The 15,167-nt window shown below is 35.9% G+C and overlaps 1 protein-coding gene across 2 annotated transcripts; it reads left to right on the forward strand.

The window, feature by feature from the left end:
* Positions 1-832: 832 nt before the first annotated feature.
* LOC128241520 (uncharacterized) lies at positions 833-13,746 on the forward strand. 2 transcript variants are annotated; one of them, XM_052958487.1, is made up of 5 exons: positions 833-956; positions 1,959-2,261; positions 6,508-6,609; positions 9,219-9,428; positions 10,853-13,746. In XM_052958487.1, exons 2-5 carry the CDS (start codon positions 1,964-1,966, stop codon positions 11,665-11,667), a joined length of 1,425 nt encoding a protein of 474 aa, XP_052814447.1. In that variant the 5' UTR covers positions 833-956; positions 1,959-1,963; the 3' UTR covers positions 11,668-13,746. The 2 variants fall into 2 exon arrangements, with proteins under 2 accessions (XP_052814447.1, XP_052814445.1); XM_052958485.1 differs by having other exon boundaries at positions 865-956; positions 1,941-2,261.
* The last annotated feature ends 1,421 nt before the right edge of the window (positions 13,747-15,167 follow it).

The following is a 15,167-nucleotide window of genomic DNA, read 5'->3' on the forward strand; positions in this document are numbered from 1 at the left end:
CAATGCTTGTGATGGATTGGGGATACGTTTGCTCATAACATGACATTGTGATATTTTGCTTCGATTTCATCGTACGTCCTTGTTTAAAATGAATTAGGACACCACCACCATCAACACCAACAACAGCTAAAATGATGTTAACGGCTTCAGAACCACCAACAGCAGCATCATCGGCAACTCCATAACAACCACAAGCTATTATAAGACATAATTAACAATATAAGATTCATTCATAAGCACATCATTTCAATGAAATATCACTGCCACCTCTGTTACTTGTTTCTGTGAAATATCACTGCCACCTCTGTTACTTGTTTCTGTGAAATATCACTGCCACCTCTGTTACTTGTTTCTGTGAAATATCACTGCCACCTCTGTTACTTGTTTCTGTGAAATATCACTGCCACCTCTGTTACTTGTTTCTGTGAAATATCACTGCCACCTCTGTTACTTGTTTCTGTGAAATATCACTGCCACCTTTGTTACTTGTTTCTGTGAAATATCACTGCCACCTCTGTTACTTGTTTCTGATCAAGAAGCTGCTCCACAGTATTGATATTTATTTTCTGACATAGACATAGATCAAAGTGAAACGAAATTGGACAAAACTATCATTTTTAATTGCTAGGTCCGTTGAAACAAATACGTTAGTTTATAAGGTTGTATCGAGATCACCGCCAAATTAACCAAATTAAAACACTTGTCAAGTTGACTTTGTTTTGACATAAATGTAACGCACGTAACAATCGTTCTCAGTATTGTTTTTTGATGTATCTGTGTGACGAGGGAAATTAATTAATCACGTGCTTTCATCTTGCTCAAATATATATGACGACATCTGAGGACAATTCTCCTCAAACCGTACTGGATTCAGTTTTCAACCCTTTGTGTTGGTTTGAAACAAATTAATGAATGAATGTTAGTGTAGGCTTATGAGGAATATCCGCATGTAATAGGTATGTAATTATTCTCAAACTTTTTATCTTTTATTTTTGAAAAGAAAAATATAATAGTTCATGTTTAACATTGAAACATATAATTGGTGGCCGAATCGAGATAAAATGATGATTTCTAAACTATATTTATCATACATATTTAGTTATTTCAATACATATTTAAAATGAATGTTGTTCACTACTTTTGTCGATACGACCACCTGTGATTGATACTTAGGTAGTAGATTAATCAGGTAGACTTGTGGAAAATGAAATAGTTCATACAACGAAATATGTCTGTTGCTTTAAAGCTGCACTCTCACAGATATACTGTTTTTATTTTTTTTTATCTTAGAATGAACACATGTTTGCGTAAATAACTTCAAACCTGTTACAAGACTGCTGACAAGAGATCAGATCGCAGATATTCATATTTCCGTTCGAAAACTAATGTTTAATGTCTTAAACTGTAACTAACGGTTTAAGAAAAATGCATAAAACATCATTTTTGAACTTAAATAAAAAACTGTGATGTATTTTTTTTTGTCACCCGTCTTAATTAACTGGTTTCCATGGATTTTCGCATAAATTGGCTCGTTCCAAGACAAAAATAAAAAAAAGTTGTCAAAACGGCCAATCTTCGAGAGTGCAGCTTTAATACCTTAACTGATAAAAAAAGATAATTCCTTAAACCAAAAGTATTGTCAGAATTATTTTATCTCAGACATGCTATGTATGCGGTTATTTAAGAGCAGATATATCATCAAACATGACCAGTCTTGTTCGGTTAATAAACAAGAACCAGACCGTATCGGCATTGAAAGGGCCAACCCTTTAAACGAAGTCTCCTACATTTCCAAACACCTTTTTCTATTTTTTATTAAAGATATGTAGTTATATTTTTACTTATTATATATTCCATTTTTTATCATATAATTTCATTACATACATCTAGTCGTCTTATAGGATTTTTTAAGATGTGTTTATTTGTTTCTTAATTCGAAGGTGACTCGTGTTATTCAGACAAAATGCAAGAAACAATATCCATTTTAAAAACGAGCAAAAGCTTGCACCATTACGTATTGACAAACGACGTCAACGGTGCAAGTCAGTGTCTCAGTGATGACGTCATGGCTTGGAGCACGAGAGATACAAACGGTCTGACGTCATTGATGATCGCCGCAACGCTAAATAGGCTTGAAGTAATAAACGTGTTGTTGACGTCAAAATGTGACGTTAATGAAGTCGACGTCAAAGGAAATACGGCTCTTCACTTGGCTGTGGATGAGGGACATTTGGAAGTTGTCAAGAAACTTGTAAACAGTGGTTGGTATTTTTTTAAATGAAACGTTTATTGTTGTATTGATAGTCTATCGTACTAAAGATGCGTTTTTCGAATGTTTCCTAATAACATAACATTTAAAGAATCTCGCCCACAGGCTGGTGACAAAATCATGGTATTAATATTTTTAAAGGTATGTTTATCAGAGGTCATAGTATATTTCCCATCCACTTTTGTAACGTGTGTGTATTTTATGGTTATAATGAAACTGTATATATACAGATTATAAGAGGGTGCTTTTCTTATAAAGGATTCGGTCGACATGTGCTGTTTTTCCATTCTGGTAACCTGACATCATAACCAAATATTTTTCAATTGTCCCTTGCAATCTAAAATTCATAACAAATAGTTTCCAGTTTTTATATAAGATATTTTCCGGTGGGTTGATAGGTAGCTATTTTTCAGTGGGTTTGTAGGTAGGTAACTATTTTTTCAGTGGGTTCGTAGCTATTTTTCAGTTGGTTGGTATGTAGGAAGCTATTTTTAAGTAGGTTGGTAGGTAGGTAGCTATTTTTCAGTGGGTTGGTAGGTAGGTAGATTTTTTCAGTGGGTTTGTAGGTAGGTAGCTATTTTTCAGTGGGTTCGTAGCTATTTTTCAGTGGGTTGGTAGGTAGGTAGCTATTTTTCATTGGGTTTGTAGGTAGGTAACTATTTGTCAGTGGGTTGGTAGCTATTTTTCAGTGGGTTGGTAGGTAGGTAACTATTTTTCATTGGGTTTGTAGGTAGGTAACTAATTTTCAGTGGGTTGGTAGGTAGGTAACTGTTTTTTAGTTGGTTGGTAGGTAGGTAAGTAATTTAGTTGGTTGGTAGGTAGATAACTAGTTTTCAGTGGGTTGGTAGGTAGGTAACTTTTTGTCAGTAGGTTGATAGGTAACTATTTAAGAAATATTACATACCACTGACAGTCACATTACATTATAAGGACCGGCCAGTCAGCCTACGAAAATGTATATGGACCGCGGCGTTAGCCGAGGTCCATTCACCTTCGGGGGCTGACTGGACGGTCCTTATAATGCCATATTGCCCGAAGTGGTGTGTAAATATTTCTTATATTATACCAAACATTTTCGATTACCATTCAATATTTTTAAGCGCTTAAGATGTGTTTCATTGTACACAGCTAATAATCTTTACTTGCGACAAATTTTCGCCGTTGTGAAAAAAATGCCGCACTTACCAGTTGTACGACGTCAGCGGTCCATATTACATTTTTGGCAAGGTCAAAAATATGATATGGACCGGTGACGTCATAAAACTGGATTTTTATAAAAACAACAACAGTGATATACGGACCGAGCGTCTTTATATATACATGTACAAAGAAGGGACATATTAATGTAAGGTATAATATTTGTCATTAGGTTGGTAGTTAGGTAGCTGTTTTTTAATGGGTTGATAGGTAGGTAGCTATTTTTCAGTGGGTTGATAGGTAGGTAGCTATTTTTCAGTGGGTTGATAGGTAGGTAGCTATTTTTCAGTGGGTTGATAGGTAGGTAGCTATTTTTCAGTGGGTTGATAAGTAGGTAGCTATTTTTCAGTGGGTTGATAGGTAGGTAATATTTTTTCAGTGAGTTGGTAGGTTGGTAACTATTTGTCAGTTGGTTGGTAGGTAACTATTTGTCAGTAGGCTGGTAGGTAACTATTTGTCAGTAGGTTGGTAGGTAACTATTTGTCAGTAGGTTAATAGGTAACTATTTGTCAGTAGGCTGGCTGGTAACTATTTGTCAGTAGGTTGGTAGGTAACTATTTGTCAGTAGGTTGATAGGTAACTATTTGTTAGTAGGTTGATAGGTAACTATTTGTCAGTAGGCTGGCAGGTAACTATTTGTCAGTAGGTTGGTAGGTAACTATTAGTCAGTAGGTTGATAGGTAACTATTTGTCAGTAGGTTGGTAGGTAGGTAACTCTTTGTCAGTAGGTTGGTAGGTAACTATTTTTCAGTAGGTTGGTAGGTAGGTAACTTTTTGTCAGTAGGTTGGTAGGTAACTATTTTTCAGTAGGTTGGTAGGTAGGTAACTTTTTGTCAGTAGGTTGGTAGGTAACTATTTTTCAGTAGGTTGGTAGGTGGGTAACTTTTTTCAGTAGGTTGGTAGGTAGGTAACTATCTGTCAGTAGGTTGGCAGGTAACTATTTTTCAGTAGGTTGGTAGGTGGGTAACTATCTGTCAGTATGTTGGTAGATAGGTAGCTATTTGTCAGTGGGTTGGTAGGTATTTAGCTATTTGTCAGTGGGTTGGTAGGTAGGTAACTATCTGTCAATGGGTTGGAAGGTAGGTAGCTATTTGTCAGTAGGTTGGTAGGTAGGTAACTATCTGTCAGTAGGTTGGTAGGTAACTATTTTTCAGTAGGTTGGTAGGTGGGTAACTATTTGTCAGTAGGTTGGTAGGTGGGTAACTATCTGTCAGTAGGTTGGTAGGTAGGTGGCTATTTGTCAGTGGGTTGGTAGGTAGGTAGCTATTTGTCAGTGGGTAGGTAGGTAGGTAACTATTTGTCAGTGGGTAGGTAGGTAGCTATTTGTCAGTGGGTTGGTAGGTAGCTATTTGTCAGTGGGTTGGTAGGTAGGTAGCTATTTGTCAGTGGGTTGGTAGGTAGGTAGCTATTTGTCAGTAGGTTGGTAGGTAGCTATTTGTCAGTGGGTTGGTAGGTAGGTAGCTATTTGTCAGTAGGTTGGTAGGTAACTATTTGTCAGTGGGTTGGTAGGTAGCTATTTGTCAATGGGTTGGTAGGTAGGTAGCTATTTGTCAGTCGGTTGGTAGGTAGGTAGCTATTTGTCAGTAGGTTGGTAGGTAACTATCTGTCAGTGGGTTGGTAGGTAGCTATTTGTCAGTGGGTTGGTAGGTAGGTAGCTATTTGTAAGTAGGTTGGTAGGTAGGTAGCTATTTGTCAGTGGGTTGGTAGATAGGTAGCTATTTGTCAGTGGGTTGGTAGGTAGCTATTTGTCAGTGGGTTGGTAGGTAGGTAACTATCTGTCAGTGGGTTGGTAGGTAGGTAGCTATTTGTCAGTAGGTTGGTAGGTAGGTAACTATCTGTCAGTGGGTTGGTAGGTAACTATTTTTCAGTAGGTTGGTAGGTAGGTAACTATCTGTCAGGAGGTTGGTAGGTAACTATTTTTCAGTAGGTTGGTAGGTAGGTAGCTATTTGTCTGTGGGTTGGTAGGTAGGTAGCTATTTTTCAGTGGGTTTGTAGGTAGGTAGCTATTTGTCAGTAGGTTGGTAGGTAGGTAACTATTTGTCAGTGGGTTGTAGGTAGGTAGCTATTTGTCAGTGTGTTGGTAGGTAGGTAGCTATTTGTCAGTGGGTTGGTAGGTAGGTAGCTATTTGTCAGTGGGTTGGTAGGTAGGTAGCTATTTGTCAGTAGGTTGGTAGGTAGGTAGCTATTTATCAGTGGGTTGGTAGGTAGGTAGCTATTTGTCAGTAGGTTGGTAGGTAGGTAGCTATTTGTCAGTGGGTAGGTAGGTAGCTATTTGTCAGTAGGTTGGTATGTGACTATTCAACAGTAGGTTGGTAGGTAAGTAATTATATTTCAATGGGTTGGATGGAAGGGAACTACATGTATTTTCGACTAAATGATGGCATAATACTTGACAAGAGGATGTTTTTGGAATTAAGAAACGCCTATTCAAGGAGTAACAAAATGTGGAGGTTCTTTTGAAAAGAGTCAATGTTAACATTCTTTTAAGATTGAACTTTCTGAAATTAGTATTGTAAGTTAATGACGTATCTTTAAAACGGAGGAGTTACTTTGAAATCCATCAACAATATATGATATATCATATAACACCGTTTTCACATTATCAAAAAGGTCAACCCGGATGAAGAGTCAAGTGTATTAAAATGACATTAATGAATTATACAGCTGTACAGCTGCTCTTAAATAACGTCAGAAATTTAAAAGCCAAGTACGATGTTTTATTACTTATGAATCATGCCTTTAAGTGGCATGTCTAATAGATGTGTGACCTATAAGAATGAAGGATTTCTTTTCTTCCCACACAAGAAATAATCTCAATATCTTAATACAGCTATCTCATGAGCTTGCTCGTGGTCTCAGTAATGACTGAAAATGCAATAACCCTAACTTTTGAAGAACAAACGTAATAGCCATTCTCTAACAACCGCACAGTTACGTGTTATCTACATATTTAGCTTGCTATATACTTCGAGAAGGTGTTCTATATTAAATACAATGACACAATTATAAATGATTAATGTTATTGCCTGTTCTTGTTTCAGGTCGGTGTGTGGTAGACGCGCTCAATTGCGCGGGAGAAAGCGCTCTCATGCGAGCAGCGTTCTACGACTATGTCGAAGCAGCCAGATCGCTGTTAAAGGAAGGTTCGTACCGATCGTAACTTTTTTGCTATTTCCGGTTTGTATCGCTTATAGGTTGTTGATACTAATTCATATATCAATTGTATCGCCTAATCTCCTGTTGGTTTGAAACACAGTACGATCCATGAGGTATCAAATGTTCCGGGCATGGACACTCTTTGTCTGTACAATGGCCCGGGGTTGCTCTCACCGGGTCTTAAACACCCTGCGACTCTGACCCCAAGTTTGTTCGAACACTTATGAATCCCTTATTCATGATTTAACAACGCTCAGCACGCTTTCGGCTTTGCTTTGATATTTATAGTATACTATTATCCCATTTTAGGCATCTAAATGACATTTTTATAAAAAATATCACGATGGACTAGATTTGCTTTGTAAATTCACGTTTCGCGAGTAATTATGGTTAAGAAAATAAGATATTTGGAGAAAATGGGGGCCCGGGAATAACCCCGAGCCTGGTCCCAAACACACACACTCGAGCTGACGAAAATTTACCACTTCATAGTCATAGAAAATCTCAGATTATCTGCGAATTGAATTTTTCGAATGGAACATTAAAACAGTAAAATCCTAGTTAAACCATAAGGAAAACTTATTTTGTTAACCTACCTTCATTGCCTAAAGTGTTTTGATTTGGACAAAAACACAATTTGCACTAGAAATCCTCTATTTCATTTTTTCATAGAAAATGAATATTATATTGACCACAAAGCACTTAAATAAAGTTTCACCATAAATTAATTAACAATGCCCTACGCACTATCGTTCATGTCAAATGAAAATCAATTAAGGGGCACTGTTTATGACGTTCATTCTCAATAAACAATGACATACTATATGGACAATGAAACGTTACATATTAAAGGAGACAATTACAGCCCTCTATCGTTCATCTGAGTACGATAGTTTTTGTATGTGATTTTATGTTAAAAGCAGTCAGACTAAGTATGACCTTTAGATGGTTAACATGGGGTACAGTTTTCGACATATAAAACGTACTGGTATTGGATATAAGGCGAGCAATCTAACTAAGTTTTATGAAGAATTTATAGAAAATGTGGCCTTTGGATTGGCAACAGTGTTGTTGTTGGTGCTGTTATTGGTTTCTTCCTATATAAACCATAGTGATGTCCTTTTTACCATAACCCATAGTTTTTTTTTACCAAGTTTCATACCAGTAAAGGAAATAGTGTGGCCTCAAGAAAAAAAATTCTCTTCAAATACTTCTGATCACCAGATGGCTGCTACTAGTATTTCACCAGAAATGACTCATCACATTTCACCAAGATCTAGTAGTATCAAACAGTCTGAGGAAGTGTCATGAGGATTTGGTACAAACTACGGTAGAAAAATGGCATTCAAGGCTTAAACGGGTTTTTTTTCGAATATTTGACCGAGTGACCTATTTATTTGACAATACATGCCAAATTGTCCATTTTGGCATTAGTTCAACAGAGACACACAACTTTTATTCAAGTCTCATGAACATAGAATACCTGTTTTTAAAATGTTAAAAAAATCCGGACAGCTCAATTGGGGACGCTTGACCGATCGTAAAAGCAACCTATGACCTTTTAGAACTAACATAACCCTATCTTATGCATCTTTATATATTAAGTTATATGCAAAATCTTTCTAGATTTATGATACAAATTGATAACTTCCGATCGTATTAATAACTTGTTGTATGTAAATCAGTCTGGTTTTGACATGATTATCACATAAAACATATTTCTGAATTGCATGATTCATAGAGTTTCAGTTCGTAACCTTCAATTATTCTTGTGGTGTTCTCGTTAAAAACCAAATTAAAACACTTAGCATTCTCTTCGCTTGACGGGCATTTCCGTCTATGCTTGGATATGTTGTAAAACGTGTACGCGTACCTACATGTACATGTGAAAGCTGCAGTTGTGTTTGGAGATTGTTTTGCGAATTTTCGCTGAAAACTTGTACATGTAGGCCTGCTGATACTCTGGTGAATCATTTACCTCGTCCTATCAAATATGTGCATAAGTTGTCAAGTGAACTTTTATACACTGTGTGTATACCTCGTGATAAATTACGTCATATATTACGTCGGAAGGCAACATTTCGCTTAACATAAAGACTTAAAACAAAGATAATTTTTCGTTTTCTTCACCATTTCAAATGAAACACAAAGGGCAGTCTATGCCCCTTAAAGAGCACCGCATTCGTTTCTTTACCGGAGTTTGATTACATGTAGGTGATTCGTTTCTTCAAACACTTCGACAAGCCTCCATCAGGCGGCGGTTTTGTGAAAAGGTTTGTTTAAGTGTTTTAAGAAACTAAACTCTCAATCAATTTCTGGTAAACGACTGAAGGTGGGGCTCCGTAAGCGGCGTAGACTACGCTTTGTTTCATGTAAAATGGTGAAAAGATAGTAAAGTTATCTTTGTTTTTAAGCAGTGTTTAAACAACTGCACACAAAGCCTCCCACACGTACACGTACTGAACTTAGTGTTTCGCCAATTTCTCTCATAATGGTCTCCCGTCACGTGCCAAAAGGTTTTTTTTTCGAACGAAATATCAAAACATACTAATTTTTTACACACAACAGGCATGATTTAAGATTTTATTTTATCCAGGTGGTGCGGATCCAGAAGTAAGAAACACAGAGGGGCAAACCGCCTTATTGGTGGCGCTTCAGGAAGGAAGTCACATGACTGCTGATGTACTCGTGAAAACCGGATGTGACGTCACTGTCACAGACAACATGGGACGTACCGCATTGTACATGGCTATTCATAGTCCGTGTATAAAGACGCTTGAATGTGCAAAGCTGCTGGTAGAAAATGGTAATATTTTGTTAAAATTGTTATGATTCTAAAATGATAATTCACTCCCATTTTATTAATCGGTTGTGTAATTAGTAAAAGCGATCTCGACAATGGTGTAAGGCTCCTAATGGTAATAAAGGTCGGGGATTTGATCATTTCTAGTTTTACAAAAATATATCCTGTTCGCTTTCTAAGAAGCAATGATGAGAAAGCAAATGGATATGGCCGAGGAGTGGTGTACTATCAAAATGAATTACTTTATATACGAACAAGTGTAAACCGTAATACATCAATATCTTGATTGCTTATACTCGTGGAAGTATAACGAATACATTAAATATGCCAGCTAGATGATGTATCATTCAACTTTATATGTGGTTGATATCCAGCGGCAATGACCCTTTAAATCAATAAGTTTATAGCTGCAATTTGTTTAAAGCTGCAGTCTCACAGATATACCATTTTTACAACTTTTTTTGTCTTGGAAAGAGCATTTTTTGCTTAAATATCTCCAAACCAATGATAAAAGATTGCTGACAAAAAATCAGATCGCAGTTTTTCATATTTCCGTTCGAAAAATAATGTTTTATGGCTTAAACCATAACTAGCTGTTTAAGAAAAATGCGTAGAACATCATTTTTTGAACTTAATTATAAAAAGCTGCGATCTAATCTTATGTCAGCAGTCTTGTATAACCAGTTTCCATGGATTTTCGCAAAAATATGCTCGTTTCAAGACAAAAAAATAAAAAAAAAGTTGTCAAAACGTTCAATCTGTGAGACTGAAGCTTTAACGCATAAAGTTTTAACTATATTGATATTACATCTGTATTTATATTTAAAAACTTTCACATATATATTATATATATACTGACATATCAATGCATATGTAATATATTACTGGGGCCTGTCGTAAAGTGAAATTATTTTAGTGTCATATTTCCATTATTTGGGGAAAAAATAGTATGAAATGAATTTTAGTTGTTTTTAAAAATGAAAACTCAGCCCAGAGAAACAGAACTAATAGATTAATGCCATCTGTGATGTTACTCATTCGGAACTCCTCGGCCATTATATTGAAAACAACCTCAGATGTATGCCGGTACATCAATTTCGTATTTTTTTTAATTATATCATTAATAAAATGGAGTGTTTTAGAGTTGTATTTATTGATCTAAGTTTAAATTGATTGCTTTTGAAGTATATTATTACACACATAATTAAGATTCCCAAGAGTTAAGTCATAAAGTTTAACTGCTAAATAAAGTTACTACGCGATCTACTTGCAGCGGACTTAAACGTACCGCTTATTGAGTATGTAAACCGTCCAAATACATCCGAGGTTGTTTTCGATTAAAATGGCCGAGGAGTTCCGAATGTGATGTTACTAGGACTAAATCTTTTCTGAAACGGGCACCTTGTGAATTGTTTTTTATTTTACAGGCTATTGTTTGTCTACAGACAAGATGTGGCTATTGAATGACGAAAAGCACAACTTGTTTTACCAGGACGACGACTTCTATATGACAGTTCGATGGAAATTACGTTATAACTCAACAGATGAAAACGCTACGGACCAGATATGGTCAGTTTCTGCTGAAAAGGCAACTCCACTACAGTCCACGAATGCGCTATCCATACCTCCGAAGATCTCGTCGACATCGCCGCCATTTGCAATGTCTCCGATACTGAAGGAAAAGATCATGTCTCATGAACTCCCAAAATTTACACCCATACCTTTTAGCAAGCTCGCCTCAGATGATGTTTCGAAATATGGCTCTCCGGTCTCGTCACCGCTGCAGCACAGACGAAGTTTATTTAAAGACTCTAAGTGTTCATCTTGGACAAGACCGGAACTAACGTCATCATTTTCGTCAGATTCTGATGACGCAATGAATGACGTCATGCATACGAAAGGAAACGGAAAACAAATTCGAAAATCGCAATCGTTTTCTGAAAGAAGAATTAGTTCATCAATAAACAATGAATTACGTCTGCATCCCATGTCTAATCTTCCTCATAAAGTTAATGGGTGTTGGTCGCCAGGCCCTCGGGCTCGATTTGTAAAATCCGCCAGTGACGGAGCTCAATCGGCGCCAAACAGCCCAATGATTCGCTACAAGCGACAAATAAGTGTTCAGCCAACACCATATGGATCACATGATGACATTGCTCCACGGAAAATTTCTCTTCCTAGCAAGCCAACCGTGAAGTTCTGTACAGAAATACAAGTGTTTAATTCCAAGCGGAAAACGTAGACCTAAGTTCAAATTGGCATCTGTATAACTGCAGACACATGCTCCTTCATATTTTATTGTACAACATAGTGTTCGGTGTTATACAATTTTAATTTCAATACATATTTTGTTTATACTGAAAACAATTCAGGGATTATAAAGTTCAGGAAAAATCCTGAAATCAGGATTAAAAAGGTTCAATTTGTTGTACAAGTTTCAAAGTTGTATTTGCACATCATCCAGAAGATTATGGCCCTAGTGAAAAAAGTATATTCAATATTTACAGATGAACGCATATAGAAAAACAATATTTCCATCTATTTCAATATTATTCTTACCCAAATTAATTCATGTTATGTTATGCCATACTAATATTAATGACGAAAACATATGTTTCAACTATATTTAACAATATTCAGTTATAAACTGTTTTAACAAGCGTGTTACGTATTACCTCTTAAAAAGTAGTTGTTTTTTCAGGTTTGAGTTTTCCAAAACATGATATATTGTAAATAACTGATAATTTTACAATCGTTAAATAATTTGCATTTATGATAAATAAGTAAATTACCAATAACGATATAATTATGCGGGAGGGGCGTCCCAAGGGTAGCGGCGTAGAAAACACTATTTTTGAAAAAAAAGGGTATTTTGAAAACTAACTTGAATACTAATAAAACTCCGGAATATGCGTAAAAGAAGCAAAAAATAAATGTTGATTTCAGTGTAAGATCGTATTTAATTCCACTCGTATTCATAGAAAACTATATTTTATATAAACAAATGTTTTCTATGACATTCGCAAAATAAAATACGATCAACAAATATCCTGCATATATTTACCTCGTATATCAGAATAAAGATTACATTCTAAAAACATGGTATTCGTTTCTAAGACTTGGAATTCATTACGAATTTATAGGTATAGGGTTAGGTTTTACCCATCTTCCACTTTCGACTTAACGTATATGCAAAAACACGTAGCCTTAATAAACTAAAACGAAACTTTTTTTTATATACCATGAAATTAAATAAGGTTGAAGTTAAAACTTGCTATGTTCTTGTAAAACAACGCTCTACTAGATTCGTCTAAACTTCGATTCCAGATTGAATAAAATTGTCATTTCATCTCTGTTTAACATTACAATTTGATATCATCCTGGAAATGCCATACATCATAAAATCCGAGTATACTTAACAAGTTTCGTATCAATGAACAAGCACTTGTGTAATTTTGGTATCATTCACAATCAATCAACAGTGTAAGGTATATTTTCTTATTGAACTTATTATCGTTTGTAGGTTACAACTTCACTTATATTAATGTCTGAAAAATGACAAGTCCAAGCCTATGATAAATAAAACCATTTTGTGTAGCCATTTTTACACCTAATACTATTTTATAAAATTGCATATAGATTCCCTCTATGGCTTTTCCTTTAACAAAACCCCATACCTCACTGCCATTATTCAAAATTTGCGTGATGTGTTCATCAAACAATTCAAACTAATGTCTTACAGTAAAATCAGTGTATAGAGTTCATTTAAAAAAAACAACACTTTAATGCTTGACATGCCATTTTACGTTGGGCATCTGAAAAAGACTCAACGGGAACTAAAACAACTCCTATATAATTAATTTGTTAACAATCTGAATTTCATTTCCGTTGTAATATACATATGGATATATGAGCCGGAAGTCTTCTTCCTTTTCTACATTATAACTTTTTTTCAGTATTAACAACCAGTTTCCATGTCATTTTGTATATGTGTAAAGTTTTTCTTTGCTGGACATTAGAAGGACATTGAAAATAATCCTATCAGGGGTCTGAGCCCCTAAACCTTACTGGGGGACCGTACATATATCTACTGCCAACCTGCCTGTAACTATCTGAACACCATCAATAGCCCTGGTCAGGCCAAACCAATTTAATGTATTCGTTCGGATTTTGCCAAGGGCAATGGAAACAGGGGAGGAAATATAAAAACTTTTTTGAAAACAATCTATTTCGTTATTTGACAGCAGAGGGTGAAACCATGAGAGTTCTCATACATCTTATTGTGGACATATAGTTTCCTCTTTGTCATTCAGCAATAAACGTGAAGGAGTGTCTGTGTTTGATTACATGGCTCTGCCGTGAATAGTATGTGTCTTAAGCGCTTTACGCTTAAATGGAGATCAAACTATTAGGTGTCTTAGGGCATTTTTGTTGATGCCAAACCAGTTTCAGTTTTGAACGGTTTCGGCAGTTTGGAAACTGGCTTTTACTGTTTTGCTTGAAGTAACAAATGCATGGTTTTGTGTTCAGTTTCAACAGCATGGGTCGTTTGCATGTGTTATATAAAATGTGTTTCAACACACTTGTTTGATCACTGTCCGCCATCTTGGTTTTCAAAGTGAACTAGTTTTCGGATGCAACGAACCGATGAAACCGCCTTCGGTGGGGGTTTCGATAGTTTCAAAAACCGGTTTCGGTTTTCGTTAAAAAAAACCAAACACGATAACACTAGTTTTGGTTTTATTTGAAACTGTAACAACAAATACACAGTTCGTGAAACCGATATAAAACCGAAACCAGTTTATTGCCAACAAAAACGTTCTTAGTGTGAAGTTGCATACCCATAGACTTCTTTCAACCACATTAAAATGATGTACGTGAAGTTAGCGGCCTAGCGCACTAGCGGCGTAAAGTTAGCGGCCTAGCGACCTAGCGGCGTGAAGTCAGCGGCCTAGCGGCGCAATATGGTATCTTATTTCAAAGTATGAATATATGCCTTTTCTTCTTCAACAATGATAAATTAACTGATTTTGTGCACGAAATATCAATTTCAAGCCATTTTCAAAATATTTTTCAAAAAAGGTTATCAAACATTTTTCTATTTTATAGCATGCAAACATGTCTGCTCTGCTAACAAAATGATATGTTTGCTATTTATATGCACCAATCATCAATCTGAAACGATTTTCAACATTTTTTCAAAGAAGTCGATCAAGCGATCTAGCGGCCTAGCGGCGTGAAGTTGGCGGCCTAGAGGCCTAGCGGCCTAATATGGTATCTTATTTCAAAGTACGAATACATGCCTTTTCTTCTGAAACAATGATATATTTGCTATTTATATGCACCAATCATCAGTCTGAAGTGATTTTCAACATTTTTTCCAACTTCACGTACATATTAAAATGTATTGATCAAGGTAGGTATTGTGTGGCCTGTCAGTGTTATACGTTTTGTGTCTCTCGATCATTGCCTGTGATCCTTACCCTTGTGCATTTCAACTGGGTCTGTCGAGGTGTTTGCCACTGAGCTGCTCCCTGTGTTCAAAACACTAAACTCATTTTTCCCTGTAGTCTTTATGGCATTATTAGAAAAAAAACTGTTCAAAACACTCAAATCATTTTTGGTGATTAAAATCTGAGAAAAGGCCATAAAAAGAACTAGGTGCTCAAGCGATATAGATAAATTATATGTTACGGAACTTGCCAAAGAATATTACATCTAAATGTTGTGATTGAACACACA

The sequence above is a fragment of the Mya arenaria genome, chromosome 7, assembly GCF_026914265.1.
Source record: "Mya arenaria isolate MELC-2E11 chromosome 7, ASM2691426v1".
Lineage (NCBI taxonomy): Eukaryota > Metazoa > Mollusca > Bivalvia > Myida > Myidae > Mya > Mya arenaria.